This window comes from Lontra canadensis, unplaced genomic scaffold (assembly GCF_010015895.1).
Source record: "Lontra canadensis isolate GAN:19392208 unplaced genomic scaffold, GSC_riverotter_1.0 scaffold84, whole genome shotgun sequence".
Taxonomy (NCBI): domain Eukaryota; kingdom Metazoa; phylum Chordata; class Mammalia; order Carnivora; family Mustelidae; genus Lontra; species Lontra canadensis.
In genome coordinates this window covers 539,343-553,035 of record NW_022631078.1, presented here as the reverse complement: position 1 = coordinate 553,035, position 13,693 = coordinate 539,343, and the positions used below count along the sequence as shown (strand labels likewise).

General features: G+C 49.7%; 1 protein-coding gene across 1 annotated transcript in view; it reads left to right on the top strand.

Moving 5' to 3' along the window:
• The window catches only part of MOV10L1 (Mov10 like RISC complex RNA helicase 1), a 64,378-nt gene that overhangs the window by 29,221 nt on the left and 21,464 nt on the right, over nt 1–13,693 (top strand). Inside the window, exons 11-15 of the mRNA XM_032882739.1 lie at nt 1,257–1,434; nt 1,954–2,024; nt 4,465–4,556; nt 11,828–11,886; nt 12,317–12,414. Coding sequence (XP_032738630.1) covers nt 1,257–1,434; nt 1,954–2,024; nt 4,465–4,556; nt 11,828–11,886; nt 12,317–12,414 — 498 coding nt within the window. The remainder of the gene's footprint in view (nt 1–1,256; nt 1,435–1,953; nt 2,025–4,464; nt 4,557–11,827; nt 11,887–12,316; nt 12,415–13,693) is intronic.

Genomic DNA, 13,693 nt, shown 5'->3' with positions numbered 1-13,693 from the left:
CACCGCTCGGTGCCTCTTTGCCCACTTTTCTTCAGTGCTTTTCCGCTGCATTGCGTTTTGGAAGGTCCCTGTGGCCAGTCCAGTTCACTAGCATTTTCCTCAGCAACGTGCATCCAGGGTATTTTCTTGTCACACGTGGTGGCTCTCCTCTCCCGCAGTGCAGTGCTCTTTCTCGGTCTTCTGTGTCCCCTGCACAGGCTCAGTCTTTTCCTGCCTCCGAGTAAGAGCTGCTCTGGTGAGCTCATCTGGAGCTCCGCCACGCATCTGTTTTGGCTCCGCTGAGGGGCTTTCCTCCCTGTTATGGGCTGTATTTTCTGTTTCTTTCTAAGCCTTGTAATCTTTGTTTGGACGCCAGACATTCTGGGTTTTACCTTGTTGGCTGTTGGGGTGTTTTACTGTTCCTGAAAATATTCTGCGGTTTGTTCTGGGATGCAATTGAGTTACTTTGGAACAGATACTTTCTAGCCTGGCTTTAAGCCTTTTCTGGGTAGGACCAGAATGGTGTTTAGTTTAGGGCTGACGCCCTTCTGAATATCCCGTCCATCTGAAGTCTCATCTATTACACGCCTTTCCATTCGGGCTGGTGGGACTCACACGGTTCTCAGCCCTGTGTGAGCTCTGTGAATCGCTCCCACTAATTCAGTGGTTCCCAACAGGTGACACTTGTCCTCCCCGGAGACATTTTTGGTTGTCATGGCTGGGGGTGCTAGGATCAACAAGTGGGTAGGGGCCTGGAATGCCGTAAGTACCCGACGATGCCCAGGACGGCCCGCAGCCCAGAGAAGGTGCCGCCCAAGTGTTGGTCGTGCCGGGGCTGGAAACCTGCTCTCACACCATCGGTTGGGCGTCCCAGCCTGACATGGTTTCTCACCCTCATGCACTGACCAGTGCTCAGCTGACAGTTCGGAGGGGACCCTCTGAAGCTCTGCGGACCTTTCTGGCACACTGCCCCTTCGGCCTCCTTGGACCCCAGCTCCATCTCCTCAGGGCAGAGTCCACACAGCTCCCCTGGGCTCTCTGCATCTGGGCCTGGAAACTGTCCAGGAAGGGGCTGGAGCAGTTGCAGGGCTCCCTGAGGTAGTGTCCCCAACCTCAGGACCACCGTCCTGCGCCGCCTGCGCATCTGTGTTCAAGAGCCGTTATCTCCCTCTCGGCTGAGCTTAAGCAGCTTGGACTTAGTGCTGCCGCTTTCCTGGACCACGGGGGCCCCGGAGGTGTGACTGCTCTCACTCATTTGCCGGCTTTCTTATTTTCAGCTTTTGAACATGTCGAACTACAAGGAAAAGTTTTCAACTTTGCTCTGGCTTGAAGAGATTCATGCAGAAATAGAACTGAAAGAGTATAACATGAGTGGGGTCACCTTGAAAAGAAACGGTGACCTGCTGGTTCTGGAGGTCCCAGGACTGGCTGAAAGTAGACCTTCTCTATATGCAGGTGGGTCCATTACGTGTCAGGTTTTACTAGCGGGATCCGCAGATGCTGAACCCCCCCGTCAGGGGAAGAGTGTTTTTGTTTTGTTTGTTTTGTTTTGTTAAGATTTTATTTATTTGGCAGAAAGAGCACAAGTAGACAGAGCGGCAGGGAGAGGGAGAAGCAGACTCCTGGATGAGCGGGGAGCCCAGTGCAGGGCTCAATCCCAGGACTTTGGGATCATGACCTGAGCTGAAGGCAGACGCTTCACGACTGAGCACCCTGGGCATCCCTGGGGAGGAGTGTTTTAACTGGCAACACTGCAGTCACATTATCTCATCTCCTTTGGGTTAGGATTTTCTGTAAAACCTGGTCAGCACTGGCGGTGTGCCCGGCCCCTCGCTCTGGTCACAGCGGTGCTGGTTTTATGCAGCTGGTCCCAGTGATGTTTCTTTTACTTTTTCAAAATGCTTGATTTTAGGGTACAACAGCAAAATTGGGGGATTTTGTAGTTTTACATGTGGTTCTACATTTTTTAACTAGGAGATAAGCTGATTTTAAAAACTCAAGAGTACAATGGACATGTCATCGAGTACATCGGCTATGTGATTGAGGTGAGCAGTGCTCCTGACCCGCTGGCTGGGCCGGCTCTTCCCACAGTCCCAGGTCAGCTTCCTACCGAGGCTGGGCAGGGCTGCCTCTTAAGCCTTTGAAGGCATTTCAGAAATTTCAGGAGAAAGTGACTATTTAAATAAATATATTATGTATACAGAGAACTTTAAAAAGCCCTGTAATTTTCAGCTACATAAACCATATTTACCTTTTATTACTTAAAAGTTCATGGTTTTTGCATTCAGTCAAATGTGGGCATTCCAAACATGCTCCAGGAGAGCGAGCCTCGGAAGGAAAAATACACTTAAAGGTTTGCAGTTCTAAAGGCCTTTCTGGAGAAGCCGGCTGACTTCTCGCACACCCTCCTGGCGCGCCCCTGCTTCTGCCCCCCCGCGCCGCCTGGCCTGCTGCGTTCGTGTGAAGGGAAGGAGGAGGCCCGCTCCTGCCTGATGCCCAGAACTGAGGAAATGCCAAAGCCCTGCCCCGGGCTGGGGTGGGGCAGGGTCTGGGAAGGATTCCAAGGAGGGGCGGCATCAGGCCTCTGCGGCTGTGTTGGCTGCATTCTGCCCCAAAATACAGGGTGCCGGCCTGTGCCAATGCAGGAAGCTGTCCTAAGATGACTGGGGAGGGAGCCGACGCCTGGTGCCCTCCCTGCTGTTGCCACAGACTTCCCAGTGAGGCAGCCGCTCCGCCTCAGCTGCAGAGCGCGACAGCTCTGCCGGCTTGAACACCGCTGGCTGTCGGCCAAGAGATGCGAGAGGCCCGCAGAGGCCACGGACTCTCTTAGCTTCCAAAGGGTGGATCCAGTCGCGCCCCTCAGGGAAGATGCCCTGGGGACAAACTCCTCAGAGCAGCAGTGCCGGAGATGACAGGTAGGAGGTCTCTCTGGTCCCACTGGTGGGGGGTAGCCAGCATCATACGCTGACAAGCCGTTTTCATCTGCGCGCTGCCGGAGAGCGCCAGAGCCTGACAGACCCAGACTGAAGCTACAGGCGCCCCCGCCCAGAGCGTTGAGCGCCCCTCCTGCGCCTTTGGTGGGCTGGTGCGTACAGTCAGCTCCTTCGGAGCGACGGAATTCGTGGTCGACTCAGTAAACTCTATAGGTCTCCGCTCGTTGCCTTTCTCGATTCTCTGTAGTTTAACTTTTGGCCCTTGCAGGGGTGCTGGAGACCATAATGGTCCGAAAGGCCTCAGAAGAGCCCCACAGATGGCGTGGTGCGCAGAAGACGCACGTCCAGGATGAGCAGTTATTCCATTGACGTCAAACTGGTGTTTCCATGACGGGCGGGCAGGCAACCCGGATTTCTCAACCTCGAGTCCGGTTGTGGGAGAGGGCGTTCCAGTGGGGCCGCTGTGCTCTCATGCACATCCAGGCCATGGGACAGAAGTCTCCCAAGGCTGGGCCCTGCACAGACCCCTGCCACCATGGCCACCTCCACAGAGGGGCCGCCTTGTCACCAAGAGCATGTGCCTGGGAACAGGCATTGTCATTTCTTCTCTTCCCAGTCTATCTCCGCATGGTTTTCATCTCTCTGTGCTTTGCTTGATTCATGGAAGTTGCCCTGTGGTTTTTTATATTGGCTTTTTTTGTCTGGGTTTTCAATTTTTCACACATGGTTTTTCAAGCTCCTGGAAATGATAGCGGCAGTGTGTGACGTCCCTGGGGCCCGAACTCTGCAGGCTGTGCTGACTCTCACTCTTGGTGATTTGCTTCCCTGTGTGCTCCTTCAGTGACCTTTTAACTACAGGTTCATTTCCGTTAGTCTTGGTCCCTGGGAAACCTGGGGCCCCTGGGTTGGGCTTGCTCTCTTTGTAAGGGGATTGTGGCAACTTCTGCTGCAAGCAGGGGCCCCATCAACAGGGCAGCCCCCGTGTCCATTCCTGCCAGTGTCTCTGTCTCCCCGGGCCGGCTCCGCTCTCCCAGCACCGCTTTGTCAGTTTGTACTCGCTCGACGCAGGACTCTCCATCCCGCGCTTTCCCCCTGTGCTTCCTCAGAAGTTCCCTTTCTGTCCAACCTCCGGGAGTCCTTCTGCGCAGGCCCTAGCGGTGGCTGGGGGTCCCAGGATGTCTGGTTCCCTGTTCTGCTAGAAGGGGAGTCCTCTTTGTGAAGGCTCTGTGCGGCAGGCGCCCCTCGCTGCGTCATTGTCCTTCCGAGGCCGTGGCCTGTACTGTCACTTTGTTTCCACAGAGCCCAGATCTCTGGAGCGTGGCCAGGGAGGAGCTCAGCACGTGAGCTGGTGTGGGCACCTGCAGGGCCCGGGGCCTGTGTGGACGATGTGACAACGCCATGATTTAATCCTCCTCATGGGTTTCACAAGGACTTAAAATACCAGATTTTAGCTCCAGTCGGTGGAGTGTTTCATGACGTGTTGCTAGATGAAGATCGTCTCAACAGATCAAATATGACGTATGGGAATTAAATTGTTCTGCTTCCTTTTTAGATTCATGAAGAAGATGTAACCCTTAAACTTAACCCAGAATTCGAGCAGGCATATAACTTTGAACCTATGGATGTGGAATTCACGTATAACAGGTAATGCTTTCCTGACTCTTCCTACAAGCGTCTTCATCCTTCGTGGGGAGCAGGCCTCCCCTCCGTCCGTCCCTGCACGTCTCCGCGCCGGTGTAGGAGATGCGACGTGGTCGTGTCCGTCTTCGTGGGTCTTGCTTCACTCCGGCGGGTCTCAAGACAACAGATTGTCAGCCTTTGCTCTTCCTCCTTCTTGGACCGTATGCACACGGAGATGTTGTCATTTATCTGTCACGGGTGTGGGGTGGGGGCCCTGCCAACCTGCCCTTCCCTCCGTTTGGTCCACTACGCCCCCCAGTGTTAACAGGGGTTTTGTGTTTGTCTCTGCCTTGCTTTTAAAAACAAACAGTTGTGTATCTTTGTACACACACACACACACACACACACTCCCAGAGAAATATATTTTTTGGTTTTGTTTTGAGCTGTCAGTCTCTGGCTTCCGGGCGGTTTTCACTCCCCTGTCCCCAAGATTCTCTATGCTGCGCGTCGCTGCCCAGTGTCTTCACCACTGCCCGTGCCCCAGGGCGAGTCCGCCACGCTCCCTGCTCTGTGGTGGACATTCACCCCGTCTCTACCCTGAAGGCTCTGCTGTGAGCACCTTTTCCCTCCTTGCGCACAAATGCTCGTGTTCTCTTGGCTGCACGCTCAGTCGTGGGACTGTGGCTTTACCCACGGGGACAGCAGGGACCCTGGTACCAACAGCTGTAACAACCTGTTGATCCACACCAGCCCAGGAGCTGGTTTTGTTAAACTTCCAAATTCGTCTGACTTGGTAGAGATATGATGCCACTTCTCATGGTCTGGACATGCATGTGTCTGACTGCGTCGAAGTTGAGAACGTCCATGTGTGTTGGCCATAGCATTTCTTCTTCCGTGAACCGCTGGCTCATGTTTTTTCCTGAATAGTTTGGGTTTTGTTATTTATAGGACTCTTCTCTGTGTTCTTTGTGCTGGACTGCCCTTGCAGAGGCGCGCTACAGATAACTTCTGTAACTTCTCTAGGTCTGTTGCTTGTTGTTTTGCTTCTGTGGAGTATCTTTTAGGAATCAGAATTTTAAGACAGATCAGGGATGTTTAGTTTTGTTTAAGAAATGTTTGGTGTTGGGGCTGCCAGTAGATCAAAGGTACTGAGTGTGAGTGGGTCATGGGTCAGCGGGGAGGGGCCGTGGTGTGGCCGTGGAAGCTGAGCAGGCGGGATGGAGAGCGAGGTGAGGTCTAGGAAGGGGCCGTGTTTGCTGTTTGAAATGAGAGAAACTAGCTCTGTGGGGGCCCTGCAATGGAGGGGTAACTGGGGCGAGGGGGTGCGTGCGGGAGGGGGTGCGTCTGGCCAGGTGGGGTAGGAGTCATTGACAGAGGGTAATATCCTCCCTCAAGGTGGTCGGACAAAGGAGGTGAGAACTGATTTGTGTTTGGACGTTTCTGACCATGTGTTACTCTGGAACACGTGGCAGGCAAGCCCAGTCGAGGAGGAGGAGTTTGGGGGAGGGGAGCAGAGGAAGCATGGGATGAGGGCGGTGCAGGAGTGCGCCTACGGAAGGATGCCGGACACAGACCATAGGCACGACAGGCCATGGGGCTGAGCCAGAAAGAAAGTGCCCAGGAAAAGCCACTGGGTCCCACCAACAGTGAGGGCTGCTGGAAAGGCAGGGTGATGAGGTGGGGAAGGGATGCTGGGTTCGCCCAGGGGCTGGGCAAGCGTATGGGCAGCCACGTACAGTGTCGGAGAGATGAGAGGCCAGGGTATGCGGCGGGGGGCTGCCACATTTGACACTCCGAGGCTTTGCCTGCCCCACATAAGCATTTAGGTTATTTACATTAAGTTATGCAAAACCAGGAGATTTCCTATTTTTAAAAAAATGTATATTCCCCACTCGCTTTGAACCAGTGAAAGAGGGGCAGGCCCGCAGTGCAGCAGGCTGAGTGCAGCTGAGGGCAGAGGGGCTGCACTGGCTTCATGTTATTTGCTTACCTCGTGTAGTGTTTTCCCTTTAAAAAAAAAAAAAAACAAAAGAGGTCTAATTATCACATGATCTCTCTGATATGAGGAATTTGAGAGGCAGGGCAGGGGATTGTGGGGGCTCGGGAAGGAAAAAATGAAACAAGGTGGGATCAGGAGGGAAAGAAACCATAAGAGACTCTTAATCTGATAAAACAAACGGGGTGGGGGGGGGGGGGGGGGTGGGGATGGGGCAGCTGGTGATGGACGTCGGGGAGGGTCTGGGCGCTGGTGAGCGCCGTGAACTGTGTAAGCCCGACGATTCACAGACTGCGCCCCTGGGGCAAATAATACGTTATATGTTAATCAAAAAATTAATTAAAAAGGCAGGTCTAGCGAGAGAGAATGTAGGCAGACTTGCCTTATTAAAGTTCACAGTTTGAGGGTTTTGAAATACATCTGCCTTGCGACGCCAGCTCCACAGTCGAGAAGGAGAGTATCTCCCACCCCAGATGCCTCCTTCCCCATCCCCCACCCCCACCCCCTACCCCCTGGCCCAGAGCATCCCGTTGCTCCACAGGCTCACAACCCTGGTCTTGTCAGTCTTTTTAATTGTAACCGTTGTGATAGTTGTGAGGTGGTGTGTCGCTGTGGTTCCAGTCTGCATTTCCGAATGAGCAGCCGTGCGGAACGCCTTTCCGTGTGCCCGTGTCCCGTGCGTGCATGTTCTCTGTTGAGGGCGAGTTGAGATCGGGTGGTGTGAGGCTTCCACTTTGTCCATTGTTTGCAGAGCTGGTGCGGCCCAGCTGGTCGGTTTCTACAAAAAACCCGGAGAGGTTCTGACTGGGATTACGTTGAATTTTTAGCTCCATTTCAGGAGGAATTGACACCTTAATACTGAATCTCCCAGCCCTTGAAAATGGTGCCTCTCTCCACCTAGTTAGGTCTGTTTTTTATTTCTTTTAGCAGCGTCTGTGCAGTTCACTGTGTGGGTTTCACGCATCTTGTGTGATTGGTGTGACCCCTAAAAAAGGTAATGCTGGGGGCGCCTGGGTGGCTCAGTGGGTTAAGCCTCTGCCTTCAGCTCGGGTCACGATCTCAGGGTCCTGGGATGGAGCCCCACGTCGGGCTCTCTGCTCGGCGGGGAGCCTGCCTCTCTGCCTGCTTGTGATCTCTGTCTGTCAAATAGGTAAATAAAATCTTTAAAAAAAAAAAAAAGGTAATGCTGTTGTAAACAGTAACGTGACCTTAATTTCCAGTTGCTTCTAGCTGGTGTTGACGAATGCCGCTTATTTTTATACCTTAATCTCATACCCTGAGAGCTCGCTAAATGCGCTTTGTAGTTCTAGTAGCTCTTTACAGGCTACACAGGGTTTTGTACGTTTAAGATCTTCATGTTCGAGTGAAGTACTGCGCTGCCTCCTTTCTTTCTTGTTTGCTGGCCTGGCTAGCTGGCGTCTCACGGAAGTGGCCTTGTTCCCCACCTGAGGGCTCACGCCCAGTGTGGGCTGTACGGACGTGGTTTGTATTGGGGCCTGCAGGTCGAGGAGGGGGACTCCACGTGTGCTGCCAGCGATCGGGCAAGACGCGTGTGGGATTTGGTCGGGTGTTTTTTCTCCGTCAAGGTGATCATGTGGTTTTCCTTTTTTAGTCTATTAAGACAGTCAGTTACACTGATGGGGTTTTTTGTTTTTGTTGTTGTTGTTGTTGTTAACTGATTGGTTTTCTCATGTAGAATTGATGTGGTTTTAAGTGGTGGGGTTCAAAACCAATGACGACCAAGAAAGAATTCTTGAGACATCTTCGATGCAAAAGGGGGGGTTTTATTAAAGCGTGGAGATGGGACCCCTGGGCAGGAAGGGCTGCTACCCGGCATTGTGAAGAGTTGCTGATGGTACACTACGGAGCGGGGGGAGGTAGAGACACCGGAAGTTTCCAAAATGACTTTTCATCTGCTAAAGGAGACACTGGATCCTGGAGGCCACGTTGTCAAGCTCAGGTGGGTCTCCCTCTAGCAAAGCAGCAGCGGGAAGACAGCTGGGAGCTCCGGGAGGTGCATTACACTCTGCCTGCCTCACACATTGTCAGCGGCCTGCGGGTTCTAAGGAAACTTCATTTTATCTGCATTTCTTTCTGCCTTTGTCCCCCACTTCAGAATCAACTTTGCATCCTTGGAATAATCCCCACTTAGCCATAATGTAATTTCCTTTTATATATTATCAGATCTGATTTGCTACAATTTCATTAATTTTTGCGTCTGTGTTCCTGAGGTGTATTGGTCTGTAGTTTCTTAAAATTATCTTTTGTCTGATTTTGATATTGGGATGATACTGGCCTTACAATAAGCTAAAAAGCTTCACCTGCTTCTCCATCTTTGGGGATAATTTGCTGCAAATTTGATTTATTTAGTAAATCAGTAAACATTGAGGTTATCTGTTTATGTGCAGTGAGCTTCGGTAGTATGTGTCCCCTAGGGAATGTGTGCATTTCCTCCCAGTCATCTAATCTGTTTGCATGGAATTATCCTATTATTTCCGTAGTAGTAGCACTTGTTGGGTCTGTGGGCAACAGGCGGTGCCACCCTCTCACCCCTGACAGTGGGGACGTGTACCTTCTCTTCCCCCCACGAGTCGGGCAAGAGGTTCATCATCTCAGCCCTATGAAGAATCAACTTTTGACTTCATTCATACTTTCTAGTGTCTGTTTTTTTATTTCATTTATTTCTGCTCCAGCCTTTGTGATTTCCTCTTACATTTACTTTGGGTTCCATTTGCTCCTCTTTAGATTTCGGTGGTGAAAGTTGAGGTCATTTAAGATCTTTCTTCCTTGGGGCACCTGGGTGGCTCAGTGGGTTAAAGCCTCTGCCTTCGGCTCAGGTCATGATCCCAGGGTCCTGGGATCGAGCCCCGCATCGGGCTCTCTGCTCAGCGGGGAGCCTGCTTCCTCCTCTCTCTCTGCCTGCCTCTCTGCCTCCTTGTGATCTCTGCCTGTCAAATAAATAAAATTAAATTTTAAAAAAGATCTTTCTTCCTTTGTGATTTTGGTGTTTCGTGCTGGGTGCGTGTTGTCTGGTCCCAGGTGTTTGCTGTTAGAAATAGTGAAGCAATAAATACTCTTCCTCCTCCTACAGAGATGTGGAAGTGGAGGGAGGATAGGCATCTTTGCAGCTTGGAATCTCCTTTTCAACAATACTTTGTACTTAGGAAAGTTTTCTTCATTCTGTTCCTCTAAGTCTTTGTCCTCCTCTGGGATTCTTGTCTAGCATTCGCTCCCACTCTTCTGTTCCATTTGTTCCCTCATCGTTTTCCAGCTCTGTGATTTGTTTCGTATGTCAGTGCAAAGACCTCTGGGACTTCACCTCTCGGTATTTTGCTCTTCTCTAGATTAATCAAATTAGAAATTATTCATCAGCTTCTGTTTTAAGCTGTTAGACTCATTGCCCTTTTGGCATTTCTTGAGATTATTATCATCTCCAGCCTGTTTGTAGGATGAAGTGTTCCCACTGGATCACGTCAGATCAAACCTTTCTTGTATGTCTAGAATGAAAAACATACTGTTATTTTCATGTTGGTGAATTCCTCCTTTACTGTGCTTCTGGGGCTTGTTGAGTATTACTCCGTTTGTTTTCCGTGCTTCTGGGAAGTAGGCAGTGATCTGCCGGCTGACACGGTTATCGTGGTCCACGCTGGTCCATGTCCCAGTCTTTGTTGTGCCTTTCAAAAGATTTCTTTTTAAGATTTACTTCTTTTAGAGAGACAGAGCAGGGGGGAGAAGGAGAGAGAATCTCAAGCAGACTCCACGCCCAGTGTGAAGCCTGATTCAGGTCTGGATCTCATCACCCTGAGACCATGACCTGAGCCAGAATCAAGTGCTTGATACTTAACCGAATGAGCCACCCAGGTGCCCCTGTGCCTTCTAAAAGATTTTGAAACCTTCCTTCCCCTCTGGAAGAGTGAGATGGCCCTGAGTCAGCCAGGCACAGAGGTTGGAAAGCCTCCCACTGGAAGGGGACGAGGCGTTTAGTCCTTCCTCAGTTTCTTCCTCTTTAAGTGATCCTCTTTACGCGCCATTCTGGTTGTTCCTCATCTTGGATGGACTTTGTTGTATCCCAGGCTAGTATTTGCTGAAGATTACGTTGAAGGAACAGAGTGAGGTCGCCAGGAACTTTCATGCCCGGGACCCTAAAGGGACCGTCTCTGAGGGGTGGGCTTGTGCACTCAGGCTTTCCGGCTTCACACGCCCCCACCCCACCCCCCACAATTCCATACTGTGCAGATGAGTCCTGATGGCGACCTCTCACCAAGCAATCATGTGGTGTTTAAGCTCCCAAGTCTGAATTTTCCAGAAACCTGCATATGGCCCAAACTCTGAGCCAGTATGGAGCTGCCCTCCTACCTTTCCTAGTTTGAGGCCAGACGCCCCTTACCGAACAGACGTCTGTCTTCGCTCACACTTTGGGCCTTGTCTTGCTTCATTTAAGATGAGGTTTTACACTTTTTATTCTTTTTGTTGTGTTAAGAAACAAAACAGCAGACCCACAACAGAGTGGCTTATGCTAAGCCCCGTGTCACCACACCGGAGGGAACTACCGCTCTGGGTCCCCCGGAAACGGAATCTTCAGCCAGTCAGCCGGGACCTGCCTGGTCAGGACGGGGAGGTGTTCTGCCCGGCAGACCCCTGCCCGCCCCTGAAGGAGAGGAGCTTGTGATAACCCACCCCCTGTTTGACCCGGGATGATTTCCCTGTGCCCACTGCCTTCTAGACGTAAAGGTCCTTCATTCTGCACAACTCCTCGGGGCCTCTCCACCTGCCGGCTGGGTGCTGCCTGGTTTGAATCAATTTTTGCCCAAACTCTTAAAATTATTAATAGGCCTCAGTTTTATCTTTTTTAACAGTTGTGCATTTCACCAGTTTAAATCTTTACAATCAAAATTAGTTTGCTGTTGATGTAGTAGTGTTAATATTTCCCTAATGCCTCATATTTCTTTTTTTTTTCCTAGTTGTGCTCTTTATCTTTAAAAGAGAAATATTCCCAGAAAGGAAATAGTCCGTGCTGTCCTGAGACAAGGATGTCTCTGTTTAAAGTTTTTCTGTAAAGCTCCTACTAATATTGCGTACAGACACACACTGTAAAGTGAGCCCTTGGCGCTCCAGCCTCCCTGCAGGGCCTGTGAGAATGCCGGGAGCTTGGACTCCAATGTGGCCCCTTTATAATTTTTGTGTAAAGGTTACCTTAGCAGGTTGGCTTGGGTTACGTAATGAGATTTCCATGACCAGTGCTAGACTTGAGATTTCTAAACTGGAGGTGCATTACGTCACGTTGTTCTCTCTCTGGCAGGACCACAAGCAGACGGTGTCACTTTGCACTTGAACACGTCATCCACTTAGGTGTTAAAGGTATTCTTTTTGTGGAATAATAGTGTTACATCTTCCCAGAGTATTTTTACTAGCTTCATGTAAAATTTGGTATAAAACTTGGTGTCTTCAGTCATATATTAGAAGTAAAACTATGCAGTCCAAAGTTTTCTTCCTATTGGCAAGTCTCAGTATTTTCTTAATATTTCAACGGCATGAAAATAGCTTAAACCATTGAAAATGAAGTCACTGCCTGCACTTTTCCTCTCAGTATGAACTCACTGTTGTAGCTGCAGATAGGCAGATGGCTGCCTTACGAACGACGCACAGTCCTGATGTTCTGCTGTAGCCCAGAAGCTGCGTACAGAAGCCAGAAGGGAAAGGAAGGCATAGATTTGAATTACACAGGGTGCCTCTCTTCATCTTTTTTAAGTTTTTCACTAATATCTACCTTCTTACCTTGCTTTAAAAGTGCTGTTCCCAGAAGAAATCATTTTACAGTCTCCCCAAGTGGCAGGGAATTGGAACCATGCACAAGACACCAAAAGTGATGCACAGCCCACCATCAAGGTATCGATATGATGACGTTGAAGTATTTAAATAGATAACGTTTTGGCTCTCAGTTGCGTGGAGTGTTAGAGGAGTGTAGCTCGCAGGTAGCCCAGAATCACAGCTCAAATAAAACTAAGATATTTATACTGTGGATTTAGTATAAAGGTTTATGCACAACTACAAAGAGGCTGAGATGGCTACCAGAGAATAGGTGGGGAAAACCCAGATACGGGTCCGGTCATATGAGCTTACTGTTCTCCGTGAAAATTATATGCTTTTTGTATACACTCACGCAGATTTGTGTAATGATCTACTGCACAGAGCATGTCTGGGTGACTATATATCCACCAAGTCATTATTAACATTTGTGATCTTTATGTCCCTTAAAAAGATAGTTAGTTTTTCCTTCTCCAACCCAGTTCTGTAAATAGTAACAAAGCGCCTGTTACGCGCCTGCTCTTGTCCTGGCTGTTCCGTTTATTTTTATGAGTAAAAAGAAGTGGTTTTATTTATCATTGTGTTTCCAGTAATGAGCAGAATTCTCCATGTCTATGGGAGGTTTTAGTCTGTAGTTCTGTGCTGTTGGAATTTGCTTTTTTTTTTTTTAATTTATTTGACAGAGATCACAAGTAGGCAGAGAGAGGAGGAAGCAGGCTCCCTGCTGAGCGGAGAGCCCACTGCGGGGCTCGATCCCAGGACCCTGAGACCATGACCTGAGCCGAAGGCAGAGGCTTCACCCACTGAGCCACCCAGGCGCCCTGGAATTTGCTTTTTTTGAGCATGTTTAAGTTTATAATAAATACAAATTTCTAATTATATCTAATATTTAGAAACTCTTTTACCGTGCTCACTTTGGCAGCACATATATTAGAAACTCTTTTATCATTTTATAGCTTCTTTCCAAAAATCCAAAAAAAGAGAGTTTTTGAATGCCTGCATATTCACAAAAAATTTTGTGACGGAAGCAGCAAAAAGTTTCCATTAAAATTATCTTTATTTCTTACCTGATCAAAAAGTAGAAAGAAGTCTCTTGGAGCAGCACAGTGTCCTCTGTGGACTGTCTCCGTCACCTCACTCTCTGGCCCGCGCCATGCCCTGACTCTCAAGGAGGGTTTGTGATCCTGATGGGAGATTTGAGGTGGGGGAAATGTTGCTGTTTGTACGAATAACATTCCTGAGTAGCTGAATCTTAATATTTTTAAACGTAGAACATTACCTTCTTAACGGATTAGCTAAGTTGCACATAAACTCAAGGGCATTCCGTACATCAACCAAGATGGAATTATGGAGACTGATT